Here is a 14,122-nt window from a genome sequence, read left to right on the forward strand (position 1 = left end):
TTTTGACCATTTAAATAAAAAAGAACGTAAACTTTTGCAAAAAAAAAAAAATGGTGCCATTTTCCGAGACCCGTAGCGTCTCCATTTTTCGTGATCTCTGGTTGGGTGAGGGCTTATTTTTTGCATGCCGAGCTGACGATTTTAATGATACCATTTTGTTGCAGATATGATCTTATGATCGCCCTTTATTGCATTTTATTGCAATGTAGCGGCAACCAAAAAAAACGTAATTTTGGTGTTTTGACTTTTTTTTCCCTCTACGCCTTTTAGTGATCGGGTTAATTCTTTATTTATATTGATGGATCAGACGATTCTGAACGTGGCGATAACAAATATATTTGTTTGAATTTTTTTATTGTTTGATTTTCGATGGGGAGAAATGGGGGGTGATTTGAACTGTTTTTTTTTATTTTTAATTTTTTAAAAACTTTTTTTTTACTTTTTGCATGCTTCAATAGTCTCCTGGGAGACTAGAAGCTGCAGTTGTCTGATCGCCTCTATTACACACAGGCGATCAGATCGCCTGAGTGTAGCAGAAATGATCACTTGCTATGAGTGCTGACCACCAGGCGGCGCTCATAGCAATCCGGCAATGACAACCATAGAGGTCTGCTGGAGACTCCTGATTGTCATGCCGACCCATCGGTGACCTGCTGCAATCACGTAAGCGCAAGTTAAATGCCGCTGTCAGAGATTGACAGTGGCATTTAACAGGTTAACAGCCGTGGGTGGATTGCGATTAGAGGCACATGTCAGCTGTTCAAAACAGCTGGCATATGTCGGGAAAGATGTGGGCTCAACGCCGGAGCCCACATCAAAGGGAGGGATTCTGATGTGGGCGTATTACCACGCCCAACGTCGGAAAGGGGTTAATAACATGGAAGAAGAATGGAGAGGTCACTTTTTTAGCTTCTTCACGGCATTTGAAGCAGTTAACAGAACTTGCAAAAGATGAACAAGTCGTTTTGACATTGCTGTGCATATGTTCATTTTTGGTGTTTTTTATTGCTTTTTTTTTGTTTTGTTTTTTACCACTTTTCTGGCAGATTCCAGGCAGCATCTGCCTAATATAGGCCTTGTGTGAACATATCCATAAGCTGCTTCTGTCTTCATTTCAGGGTCATTGGCTCCAACAGCTTGATTGTAGGAGCAAGAGCATTAAAACGCAACGACTGCCAAAACGCAACGACTGCTCAAACCAAGCACAGACCCTTGGTGTACCTTTGACGTGGCTAACGGTGCGCCTTCTCACCTACTTATTCTCCATCTATCTCCACCCTTCTCTGCCACTATGGAGCCAGAGCTGTCAATCAAAGAGAGGGGGTGGAGACAGTAGGTGGGAAATGATTGGCCCCGCCCTGAAGCACCGAGCGCCTGTGCTCGGTTTGAACAGACATTCTGTGTCGACAGACTTCCTTTAATGGAGTGACATAAAAAGTCATTGTTGAAGACTCGAGCCCTGCCGGGACCGCCATCTGAGGACGGTGGGTGGTGATAGATCGGCAAAACAGCGATACAAAACTGCGAAATATGGAAGAATTATACTTAAACATCCACCATTATATCAAAATGGCTGACACATGTAAAGTTGTTGTTCGTTCCCTATTTATTACTGGATTTCTTTGTGTCACTTGATTCATGTTCAATAAAGTGAGAAAAATGAGTGCGTGAGTTCTCACATCTCCTCCTCTGTCCAAGCAGAATTTGGTAGGCGGCCAAAACTAGATCATCTTTCCAAGTTCGCTACGTGACGCCGTCCGTCCATTCCTCCATTTCCCCTCAATCAACATTCGAAACTTTAAAAATAAATAAATAAACTCCGTACTGACTCACAAAGCTGTGATGGAAGGGAGACAGCGCCGCAGGATGGCGGGATTTACTGTCAAAACTGGCACAGATTAAAAATGCAGACGTTTCCTTCAGGAGAAATCCAGTTCTCTGCTCTCATTTTTTCAATAATTCACTTCAAAATAAAAAATGTAACTGGGCGGGCTGCGGAGGTTGATGCATCTCTGTCACTTTGCTTCCTGGGACACATTTAGTTCCTGTACCGGGGTCCGATGTGCACCACCACATGCCGGGCCCAATGTGCGCCACCACATGCCGGGCCCAATGTGCGCCACCACATGCCGGGTCCAATGTGCACCACCACATGCCGGGCCCAAAGTGCTCCACCACATGCGAGGTCCGATGTGCACCACCACATGCGAGGCCCGATGTGCACCACCACATACGAGGCCGATGTGCACCACCACATGCAGGGCCCAATGTGCTCCACCACATGCAAGGTCCGATGTGCACCACCACATGCCGGGCCCAATGTGCGCCACCACATGCCGGGCCCAATGTGCGCCACCACATGCCGGGCCCAATGTGCACCACCACATGCCGGGCCCAAAGTGCTCCACCACATGCCGGGTCCAATGTGCGCCACCACATGCCGGGCCCAATGTGCGCCACCACATGCCGGGCCCAATGTGCACCACCACATGCCGGGTCCAATGTGCACCACCACATGCCGGGCCCAAAGTGCTCCACCACATGCCGGGTCCAATGTGCGCCACCACATGCCGGGCCCAATGTGCGCCACCACATGCCGGGCCCAATGTGCGCCACCACATGCCGGGTCCAATGTGCACCACCACATGCCGGGCCCAAAGTGCTCCACCACATGCGAGGTCCGATGTGCACCACCACATGCGAGGCCCGATGTGCACCACCACATGCGAGGCCCGATGTGCACCACCACATGCGAGGCCGATGTGCACCACCACATGCAGGGCCCAATGTGCTCCACCACATGCAAGGTCCGATGTGCACCACCACATGCGAGGCCCTATGTGCACCACCACATGCAGGGCCCAATGTGCACCACCACATGCGAGGCCCAATGTGCACCACCACATGCGAGGCCCGATGTGCACCACCACATGCAGGGCCCAATGTGCACCACCACATGCCAGGCCCAATGTGCACCACCACATGCCGAGCCCAATGTGCACCACCACATGCCGAGCCCAATGTGCACCACCACATGCAGGACCAAATGTGCACCACCACATGCAGGACCCAATATGCACCACCACATGTGGGGCCCAATGTGCATCACCACATGTGGGGCCCAATGTGCAACACCACATGTGAGGTCCAATGTGCACCACCACATGCTAGGCCCAATGTGCACCACCACATGCAGGACCCAATGTGCACCACCACATGTGGGGCCCAATGTGCACCACCACATGCAGGACCCAATGTGCACCACCACATGTGGTGCCCAATCTGCATCACCACATGTGGGGCCCAATGTGCATCATCACATGCAGGGACCGATGTGCACCACCACATGCAGGACCCAATGTGCACCACCACATGTGGTGCCCAATCTGCATCACCACATGTGGGGCCCAATGTGCATCATCACATGCAGGGCCCGATGTGCACCACCACATGCGAGGCCAAATGTGCGCCACCACATGCGAGGCCCGATGTGCACCGCCACATGCAGGGCCCAATGTGCTCCACCACATGCGAGGTCCGATGTGCACCACCACATGCGAGGCCCGATGTGCACCACCACATGCAGGGCCCAATGTGCACCACCACCTGTGAGGCCCAATGTACACCACCACATGCAGGACCCAATGTGCACCACCACATGTGGGGCCCAATGTGCACCACCCCATGCAGGACCCAATGTGCACCACCACATGTGGTGCCCAATCTGCATCACCACATGTGGGGCCCAATGTGCATCACCACATGCAGGGCCTGATGTGCACCACCACATGCAGGGCCAAATGTGCTCCACCACATGCGAGGTCCGATGTGCACCACCACATGCGAGGCCCGATGTGCACCACCACATGCAGGGCCCAATGTGCACCACCACATGCAGGGCCCAATGTGCACCACCACATGCCGGGCCCAATGTGCACAACCAGATGCCGGGCCCAATGTGCACCACCACATGCCGGGCCCACTGTGCACAACCACATGCCGGGCCCAATGTGCACCACCACATGCCGAGCCCAATGTGCACCACCACATCCGAGGCCCAATGTGCACCACCACATGCGAGGCCAAATGTGCACCACCACATGCAAGGCCCAATGTGCACCACCACATGCAGTGCCCAATGTGCTCCACCACATGCCGGGCCAAATGTGCACCACCACATGCAGGACCCAATGTGCACCACGACATGTGGGGCGCAATGTGCATCACCACATGTGAGGCCCAATGTGCACCACCAAATGCCGGCCTGATATGCACCACCACATGCAAGGCCCAATGTGCACCACCACATGTGAGACCCGATTTTCACCACCACATGCGAGGCCCGATATGCACCACCACATGCAGGGCCCGATGGGCACCACCACATGCGAGGCCCAGTGTGCACCACCATGTGCGGGGCTTGATATGCACCGCCACATGCGAGGCCCGATGTGCACTATCAAATCCCGGCCCAATGTGCACCACCACGTGCAAGGCCCGATGTGCACCACCACATGCGGTGCCCGATGTGCACTAACACACGCCGGGCCCAATGTGCTCCACCACATGCGAGGCCCAATGTGCTCCACCACATGCGAGGCCCGATGTGCACCACCACATGTATGCTTGTATTACAAACTCAATGTTCTCCATAAGTCAATGTTACCCGTCTTCACAAGTTCCACATTTTGTAAGGATTTTAGTTTAGAAGTTCAGTTTCGAAATCAAAATCTGCATCTGACGTGCTTAAAATCTACCTCTAAAGGCAGGTGCAGATGACCGTAGACTCTGATCCAAGAAAATCGGTCGATTATACAAATAACACTCTGGTCAAACTGTGATCATAGTACAAGCATTGTGTGATCTGATGCTTTTTAGATGAGGAGCAGATGGATAAAAAAAATTTTCTCCATCATCGCTGTTCTGTCAGTCCGTGGAAATCAGACTGCACTCGGATGTCATCTGAGTGCAGTCCGATGATTTCCATGAACTCATTAACTTGCATGGCCGAGTGCGATCCAAATCAGATATGTGCATGGTCCCAAAGACGACCATTGGTCCGTGGGCAATTTTTTCAGATCGCTCTCTGACCAAAAATACGCTCACCTGCACCTGCCCTAATGAAAAATCAATAAGATTTACTCAGTCCACTTGCATCAAACAAAATTTCTGAGTGGATTTCAATCCACGCAATGAGTACCATGATATATATTGTTGGAGATTCATCAGATTGGGGTCAATCCTTCTTCCTGTGGACCTGCTGCACACCCCCACCTGTTCTGGTGAGCCGTGGGAGTTTTAGCTGAGGAACCAACACCAATTTAACAATGATCAACTCTCCGGCTCATAGCCAAGAAATCTGTCCTATGTAGGGAAGTCAGTGAGAAAACAGCCAAATATCGGTCGCGAGTACAGACCACAATCCCTTCTCCTGAAAATGTTTTATATGTCTTCCTCTTTCAGAGCGTCCAGTTTTCTATCCCACCCTTGTCCCCATTCCCCTTCTTCCTCCACCTCCCGATGCTCTTGGATTATCCACTCTCTCACACCTGCTTTTTTTCCTTTAGGTATTCTATGATCTCATGTGTCCTGATGACAAAGGGAGACCAAGTGACGGCACATATGCAACAATGGAGGACGATAAAAGCTCTGTGGTCAGGCAGCCAAACACAGTTGATGCTCCACCAGCCAGTTCTCCAAAGTCACCTTCTGAACCCCTCACAGATGAAAAGCGGCCACCTGTGGGGACAGACGAGCTGCCCGCTCATGTACCAGTTATCAGCTTGGGGCACAGTAGAGTGGCGCTACGACCAGAGCTCACTACGTTACGCCCGGTACCCTCCCTGATGCTGGCTCTACCGGGGATACATGGACCATTGTTTCCGCATCAGTTCCATCCTCACCCTTATCTTCCTAGGTAAGACTCAAAGCACCATTTTGGTAATATTTGCCTCTTTTCTGTTGTTAGATGCTTCAAGTTTGGCGGTCTAGTTGTTAAGCTGACCATACACATAAGGTTTGCGTCGGGCAAAACCGCCGATATCGACGGGTACAGCTGAGGGACTAATGTGTATGGGGGTACCAGACGACTGATACTCGGGAGTGATGTTGATCAGGCATGTCCAATGTCGGACTGCCGATCACATCTTTCTGCCTGAGATGAGCCACCGGCCGACGTGTCAGTTGACGGCTTACTCACAGAGAACACAAGAGCGATTGGTCGAACAAGCTCCCGTCTGCGGGAGAATCAGCTGAGACGCCCAAATAATCTTTTGGCCGACAGCCATGTAATGTGTATAGCCGGCATAAGGCGCCGTGCTTTTACAAAGTGTATTTCACTTCCCGCGTGTGTCACATTTTACCCTAATCTTTAACTAAATTTGCCACTGAATTTCCAGACCAGATGGAGAAAGAAGACTTGTCAGAACTTCAAAGGGCATCTGTCAAAGAAATAGAACCTTTGGAGGAACAATGATCCTACAAAAAGAGATCATAAAAGTAAAAAAAAAGATGTAAACTTTTCTCTATTGTCTCACAGGCCACAATCCTGCAGATAACACAGAAGTTAATCTTCCTGATAATCTGTTCTATTTCTGATTTCTGAGTGGTTGAGGGGTGCAAATTACCCAAACGCCTAACACATTTTGACTTCTACTGCAGAAACTAAGTTTTGGAGGCACTTTTTTTTCCTAATGCTACATTACTTATGCAGCACCCCCTAGGGCTGGGGTTACTTGGTATAGGGCCAGTCAGTTCTTAAAGGGGATGTCACGGCAGCAGTGACCCGGTCCGTAACCCAGGGCGTGCAATGAAAATAAAGAAGATGATGATTTTAGGGAATAAAGATGGGGATGATTCGTGATGCCACCCATGATGTTCGGCAAGGAAGGTGAAACCCGACGCTGCAAAAGAGACCGCTGGGGCTGTTGGTGATGCAGCAGAGTTGTTACAGCTCTCCACGGGTAGACCTAAGCCCCAGGGCAGTTATAGGTGTTGGAGTTAATGATGGTGGTTGTAGTCGTGTTGCAAGGCAGGTGATGCTGAAAATAAGTCAGAGGACACAGTGAAGTGCAGTCTTCACACTTTAACTCACAGTTCTTCCAGTTACAATCCCCAGCCAGGGTGTTGTGTCCTCCGGGTCGGTGGTCCAGCCAGCTCTCAGGTAGTTTGGGGTACACCGTGTCAGAACCCCCTTCAGATGTTCCTTTCCTGGCCGTCTCACTGCGCTGGATTCCTCCTCTCCTGCCCTGCACCTTCACACACGGTGTCCCAAGCCAGCAGCCCCGGACCCTGTCGGCGACGTGCTCTAGGTCCCCTTGTTCCTATCTGGCTGCCTTTTCAGTGAATGTGTATGGATGTGACTGCAGCACATGCAGATACTGCAACCTCTGGTTATCTAGCTGAGTCCTTAGTTTCTCTAGTATTCTGGGGCCGGTCCCCTACAGCGACCTAGTCCTTCCACCCAACTACGGTCGGCGTGGATACGGGCCCCACGGGTGGATTCCTCACTACCCGTGCCCCTAGGACCCCTTCTTCCTCTCTTCCACTGAAGCGTAACTTTCTGTTTCTTGTCTTTCCTTTCTCTCTTTCTACTGTCTTCTGGTCTAGGGACAAGCTCCACACTGCTCAAGTCCCCAGCTCCAACTCACTACACTTTCTCACTGTCACTTCATTCAGTTCTCCCCCTGCTGTTTTCTTCGCCCACCCCCTCTACCTAGCTCCTAACGGGCCCTGAGATGTATAGTGTTGGATGGAAGTGTCTGGGTTCTGGGTAGTGGCCCCTCCTTACCTGAGAGCGGAGTACCACACCTCTGGTTGAGGCGCAGTACCTCTGTGGCGACTGAACTCTCAGGGGTGCCACACTTATCTCTCTGTTATTAACTTTATGATGTCTTATAGAAAAAAGCGATAAAAATAGCATAGACATAGGCACGATTCATCAAGAATGGCATTTTTAACATCAGTCTTCATGAGGAGGCGGGGTGGAGTGGCATGCTCCGCCGTGTGTCCATCACCACAAATCTTACTCTAGTCTTGACCTGAACTAAAATTTGTGGAGTAAAGGAACGCCACCTATTGTCATGAATTTGATGACTGATGGATAGCCACGCCTCAGCTCCGTCTACTTTGTCAAGGCTGTGCAGAAAGGGCAATTTCTATTTTTTTTCAAACATAGTTTAATTAGATTATATTAGGCAACTTCTTATCCATTTCATTACTATGATGCTGGTTCACTTCTCACAGGCAAGCTGTGAGGCGGGGAAGTCAAGGAATCCATGGTCAAAAGCCAGGCAAAGGGATAAGACAAACGTATAGTCAGCATCATCCAATCCAGGTGAAAAGTCATGTCAAAGATTTATTCTGCCAGTGAAAGATGCAACCATATTGTGGCCTTCTTCAAGTATAATATGGCTGAAACGTTGTATCTTTCACTGGCAGAATAAATCTTTGACAAGATTTTTCACCTGGATTGGATGATGCTCTCTTTCTTTTTTATGGATATTTTCGTTCATTTGGGTTCATGAACTTGGAGCCTGCATCCACTTTGTCCCTGCTGTGCTGTCGGCTGTCTTTTGCTGTAAAACGTATAGTCAGCAGTCCGGAGTCAGGTAACTAATTTCAGAGTGTATCAAAGGCAAAAGACCCAATACAAATGAGTAGTCAGAAGGCAAATTCAAGGTTCGGCAACAAAGATCAGAAAATCCGAATACAAAGCAAAACACCACCCAGCAAGGCTGCAACTGGCAATGTTCTGATCATTGCCAGCCAGCTAAATAGCCAGGTAATCACCCTGAACGAGTGACACCTAAAGGAAACCCCATAGGCCAGGCCAGATTGGAAAGCTGTCGCTCACAGTACTGACAACCCAGCATGCCCTTGATCTTATAGGGCAGCTGAGCTGTCAGTCACAGCATCCTTAGGACACCATGATTGTCAGGAACACCGCACTGCACTTGCTCACTGAGCCAGTGCGCGTGTCCTGAGTACAAAAACTGTGCTCAAAGATACCTGTGGAGCGGGGCAGCAGCGGTGAAGATGTGTACTTCAGACTAACAGGACCTGAAGCATGTGACTGCTGGGGGCATGTCCTAAGCTCCACAGAGCTAGAAGCTGAGGAAAACTCCTAAAAATGGGACAAGTTACCAAGGGTCATAGACAGAGACATAAACCAGATCAAGCCGGGGTCAAAACACAAGATAGCAGGACAGTACCAAAGGGTTAGACAGAGCGGATAGTCAGGACGTAGCAATAGATCAGAAAACCAGAACGGGCAATAGACGGTACAATAGGGGCAAATGGTAATGGAGTAACGATAGCCAAGCCAGGAGGTCAGAACTGGAGAAGACAATAGTGCCAAAATGTGAGACAGAACGGAGTGAGGGGACAGACCAGGTCATACACGGGAATCAAACAAGCAAAGCAGTATACACGCACACCAGGGGTCAGACACACAGCCAGAATAACAGTATAGCTGACAGAAAATCTTAGTCCGGAGTGAGTATAAATACCCCTCCCAGATCCAAAGGGAGGCCAGCAAAATTAACACTGAGAAAACAGAACATTAACCATGTCCTAACCATGACAATGAGTGATGCAATCGTAACAGTATCCCCTCTTCTAAGGGGGACCACCGGACCCCTTGATTTCCCAGGATACATAGAATGGAAGGCTCTGAACAAACGATCGGCCTTCATGGATCGAGCTGGAACCCAGGATCTTTCCTTTGGTGTGTATCCCTTCTAATGGTGAGGTGGTGTAGGGCATTTCTGAGCTTCCAAAAATTCTTTGTCCTTCATACTCTAAACTACCATCGACAGAAACCAGAGAAGGTGAGGATGAGGGAGATAAAATCAAGGGGACAAACTCCTTTAACAGGGATTTTTAGAAGTCGTTAGAGATGGAAGGAGCTTCAACCTAAAGCTACTGGATTGACCATTTCCAGAATCTCATAAGGACCAGTGAACTTCCTATCCAACTTCACCGATGGTAGTGTAAGTTTAATATTTTTTTAAGACAATCAACCTTAACATTTACTTTAAAGACAGGACTCAAACATTTTTTATCAGCCTTCCATATTTCGCGAATCTGAGCGACCCCAATATTTTTTGAACCTGCCTCCAGAAATGCCCAAGTTTCTGTATGGTAACCTCCACCCCAGGATATTCAAAGCTTATCCTAGAAAATTCACCAAAATGGGGATGAAAACCATAATTACAAAAAAACGGCGAGGTTCCAGTGGACTGATTGACTTAACTGTTGGAGGAGAACTCAGTAGAGATAAAAATAAAGATCAGTCCTTAGGTACACATATTCAAATAACTTGGACCTTGAAGTGGCAGGAGGAGCCAACAGCTGGAATTTACGGATCTCTGCTTCCAACTCTGAGGAGACAACAAAGACCAAAATGTCTTTAGGGAGGATAGAGGTTCTGAATTAGAAGCAGAATTAAGACGGCGTGACAATGCATCAGCTTTCACATTCTTGGACCCCGGCCTGATCGTGATGGAGAAATTGAATCTAGAAAAATGTTAAAACCATATGGCCTGTTAGCCGTTTAGCTGATTCAATATAAGCTAAATTTTTATGGTTGGAGACTACAATAACTTGATGAGCTGCCCCCTCCCAAAAAATTCCTCCATTTGTTAAAGGCTAATTTAACAGCTAGTAAATCACGATTCCTCCGATCATGATTTATTTCAGCAAATGAAAATTTTCTCAAGAAAAATGCACATGACCTCCGTAGCATTCACCTCCAAACTGAATGGTTCTTGAGGACCATGTTGGATTAGAACAGGAGCAGGAAATGGTTATGTATTCTTAACCGTAATTTTGTTCAGTTCTCAGAAATCGAGGAGAGTAAAGAGGCCAACAGATTTCTTTTTTACACAAAAAAATCCAGCACCTGCAGGGTAGGAGAAAGGACGGATATGACCCTTGTGTACACTTTTGTTCACATAATTTTTCATGGCGGTACGTACAGGTCCAAAGTGGTCCATTCAGGACCAAGCAACTGGAAAAGGTGAGCTTTCGGTTACATAGTTACATAGGTTGAAAAAAGACCTAGATCCATCAAGTTCAACCTTTCTCCACCAATTATACATTTTGCCACTAATTTAACTATAACCCACAATGTGATGTGCATCCAGATAATTAAGGATTAGGGACAAGATTAATGGCACAATCACAAGGACGATGGCAAGGTATTACCGTCACCTCTTTTTCCGAAAACACATCTCCAAAGTCTTTCAGGCAGCCTGGCAGTCCCTCCTGACTGGCAAAATATATTTGTACAGAACTGAGACATTTCGTATCACAATTGAGGCTCCACTTAACAATCTCCTTTGGACACCAATCGATAACCGGATTATGAATTAGCAGCTTTGGAAGCCCCAGTATTACCCTAACAAGTAAATTATCCAGGACAAAACAAGAAATGGACTCCCAGTAGAAGCGTGAACTCCACCGTTTCTCGTTTGACAAAGTGCTGAAGTAGCAGTGTTTTTCAATAGCAAAAATTTGAATGGGTTTTTCCAGACTAACTATCCCTAATCCTAATTTCAGAACCCGTCCCAAATCAATAAAATTAGCTGCAGATTCTCAGACAATGAAAGCCAATTCTGGCAATACCTTGTTCATGAAGTACGAATCTGTATTAAGCAGTACTTCTTCTGAGGAGAAAAAAGGTACCTAGAAGTCTGGGTGTCCTCCTCGACAGTCACCCAGACTTAGGTGTTTTCTCGACGGCTTGTTTGCTCGATAGAGTTGGACAGTCCTTTAAATAATGTCCTATTAGACCAGAGTATAGACAGAATACAAGATCTCGTCTACATTTTATCTCCGCAGCATGAAAACTGGCAACTCCAACCTCCAATGGCCCCATCGCAGGTAAATGGACATCCTCCGGGGAAGCATACAAGGCACTCTACTGTTCACCATGCCTCTTGCTAATTCTGTGGTCCATCCATATTGCCTGGGTTATGGCCTCGCCAAAGAACGAGGGGGATCATGAAGAGTCAATGCATCCTTAAGAGATTCGGAGAGACCTCCATGGTATTGACACCCGAGGGCTGCATCGTTCCACTGAACTTCGGTGGACCATTGTTGGAATTTGGTACAATAGTCCTCAGCGGTGCGGCTCCTAGGTGTCAGGTTCATAATCTTAGCTTCAGAGACAAGGCTTCTGTCAAGTTAATCAAATTAACTTTGTGGCATCAAAGAAGGCATCAAGAGAAACTTGTTCTGGGACTTGTGGCGACAGTGAAAACGCCCAAGTCTGAAGACCTCCTCTCAGAAGGGACATAAATATTCCTACATGCTGGAGCTCATCCCCTGGACACCGAGATCGCAGGGTAAAAAATAACCTACAGCTCTCCTTGAATACCCTAAACTGATTCTTCTCTCCCAACCCAAAAATGTATCAAGAAGGGCCACCACAGGTTCTGAAGAGGTCAACTGCACATCTGAGGGTACAGACATCGCAGTTACTACCAGCAGCAGAGAGCTATAAGGGGCTTTCTTAAAGCTAGATTCCAGGCCCTGCGACTGGAACTGCAATGATTCAAGGATCTGCTGCTCTTTAGCTGGATCTTGAATCATTGCATCCGGTGTGCCAGTGATCACCAATCGTGTGAATAACATCCACAAACATTGTATACGTCCAGTTGTAATATGACACTGAGCCACTTCTCATGGACAAGCCATGAGGTGGGGAAGTCAAAGAGTCCTGTTATCTCCTGGGTTCGAACAGCAGATATACCTTTTCTTTGGGTGTTTAGGTTCTGTTATTCTGGCTGAAGTCTGTTTTGCATAACACAGGTGTTTTCATTTATTCATTTGTCTGCTCTATCACCTTTTGGGTGCGGCTTTATGTTCTGTCCCCCTACTGGCATTTCCTGCTGGTGATAATTTCTTGTGGATGCTCAGCCATTCTTCTGTAGCTTAATGCCAGTCATTGAAATTCCAGCTAGAGTTTTTCTCCTTGCTATTTCTGTTATTTTCTCTGCATCTACCTTCTGTTTCTTTTGAGGAAGTAGGCGGCATATACCAAATTTTTCGGATTATAAGACGCACTATTTTTACCCCAAATTTGGGAGGAAAATGGTATTGTGTCTTATAATCCGAATGAAGCTTACCGGAGAATGGGGTCGGCTGCAGTAGAGTAGGGTCACAGGAGGCAGGATCACAGCTTATGGAGGCCAGCAGTGGAGACAGGAGCGGGACGATGCTGTTGGCCCCGGGCTGGGAGGAGGGGGTGTCCAAGCAGTGTGAGACTGTGGATCATGGGCTCACATAAAATGTCAGAAGTGAGAGGAATCCCCGCACTTCTCATTGATTTCCCTGCGGTGGACTTTGGGAAAATGGCCGCCGGAAGCAGTGCATACACAGATTGAGATCTCAGATCCTGAAATCTCAGCTCTTCAGATCTCATTCTGCATATGTGCCACCTCTCATGTCCATTTTAATAAAGCCCATAACAGGGAAATGGATGGACAATGCGGGGACTCACCACCGGTATTTTGTGAGAGACCGAGGCCTGCAACCTTGCACCACCAGGACGCCCCCTCTCCCCAGCCCAGGACCCACAGCAACGCCCCACTCCTGCTGCCGCTGCCAGCTTCCTGCAGCAGCCATCCTGCCAACTGTGACCTCGCAACAGGAAGCTACTTAAAATTGCACTTCAAGACGCACCACCATTTTATTACAAAAAATGCTTTTCTTATTTTTCCTCCCCAAAATTTGGGGTGCGTCTTATGGACTGTTGCGTCTTATAGATAGCAAACGGTAATCTAACAGTATGTACTATAATATTTTATTTTGTGCTTTCCTTTTTTAATTATTTTACACTTTGTACTGCCCTCTGGATGTTTAGGAGGAATGTGAAACGCTCAATGACCTTTTAGGCAGTTTAGGTCTAAGCTGCCGTATTCTAGTCTGTGGTTAGGGTTTTCTCTGCTCACACAGAAACCATTAGGGACCACAGGTCAGAATCTCTTGTCTGTACAGGAACCAGCAGGGTCAGTTGCAGTTTTTAGTTTGTTACCTATTTTCCTGAGTTGCTACTCTAGCATAACAAGTACGAGGTCAAAAACTAGGAGTGTACATGAAAGACAATGGGATAAAA

General features: G+C 47.9%; 1 protein-coding gene across 1 annotated transcript in view; it reads left to right on the forward strand.

The window, feature by feature from the left end:
* LYL1 (LYL1 basic helix-loop-helix family member) overlaps positions 1-14,122 on the forward strand; it is a 75,723-nt gene that overhangs the window by 39,515 nt on the left and 22,086 nt on the right. Inside the window, exon 2 of the mRNA XM_073587472.1 lies at positions 5,568-5,917. Within this exon, the coding sequence (XP_073443573.1) occupies positions 5,583-5,917 (335 nt within the window). The 5' untranslated portion in view covers positions 5,568-5,582. The remainder of the gene's footprint in view (positions 1-5,567; positions 5,918-14,122) is intronic.

The sequence above is a fragment of the Dendrobates tinctorius genome, unplaced genomic scaffold (genome assembly GCF_039654945.1).
Source record: "Dendrobates tinctorius isolate UK_male_01 unplaced genomic scaffold, ASM3965494v1 ptg000099l, whole genome shotgun sequence".
NCBI classification, from domain to species: Eukaryota; Metazoa; Chordata; class Amphibia; order Anura; family Dendrobatidae; genus Dendrobates; species Dendrobates tinctorius.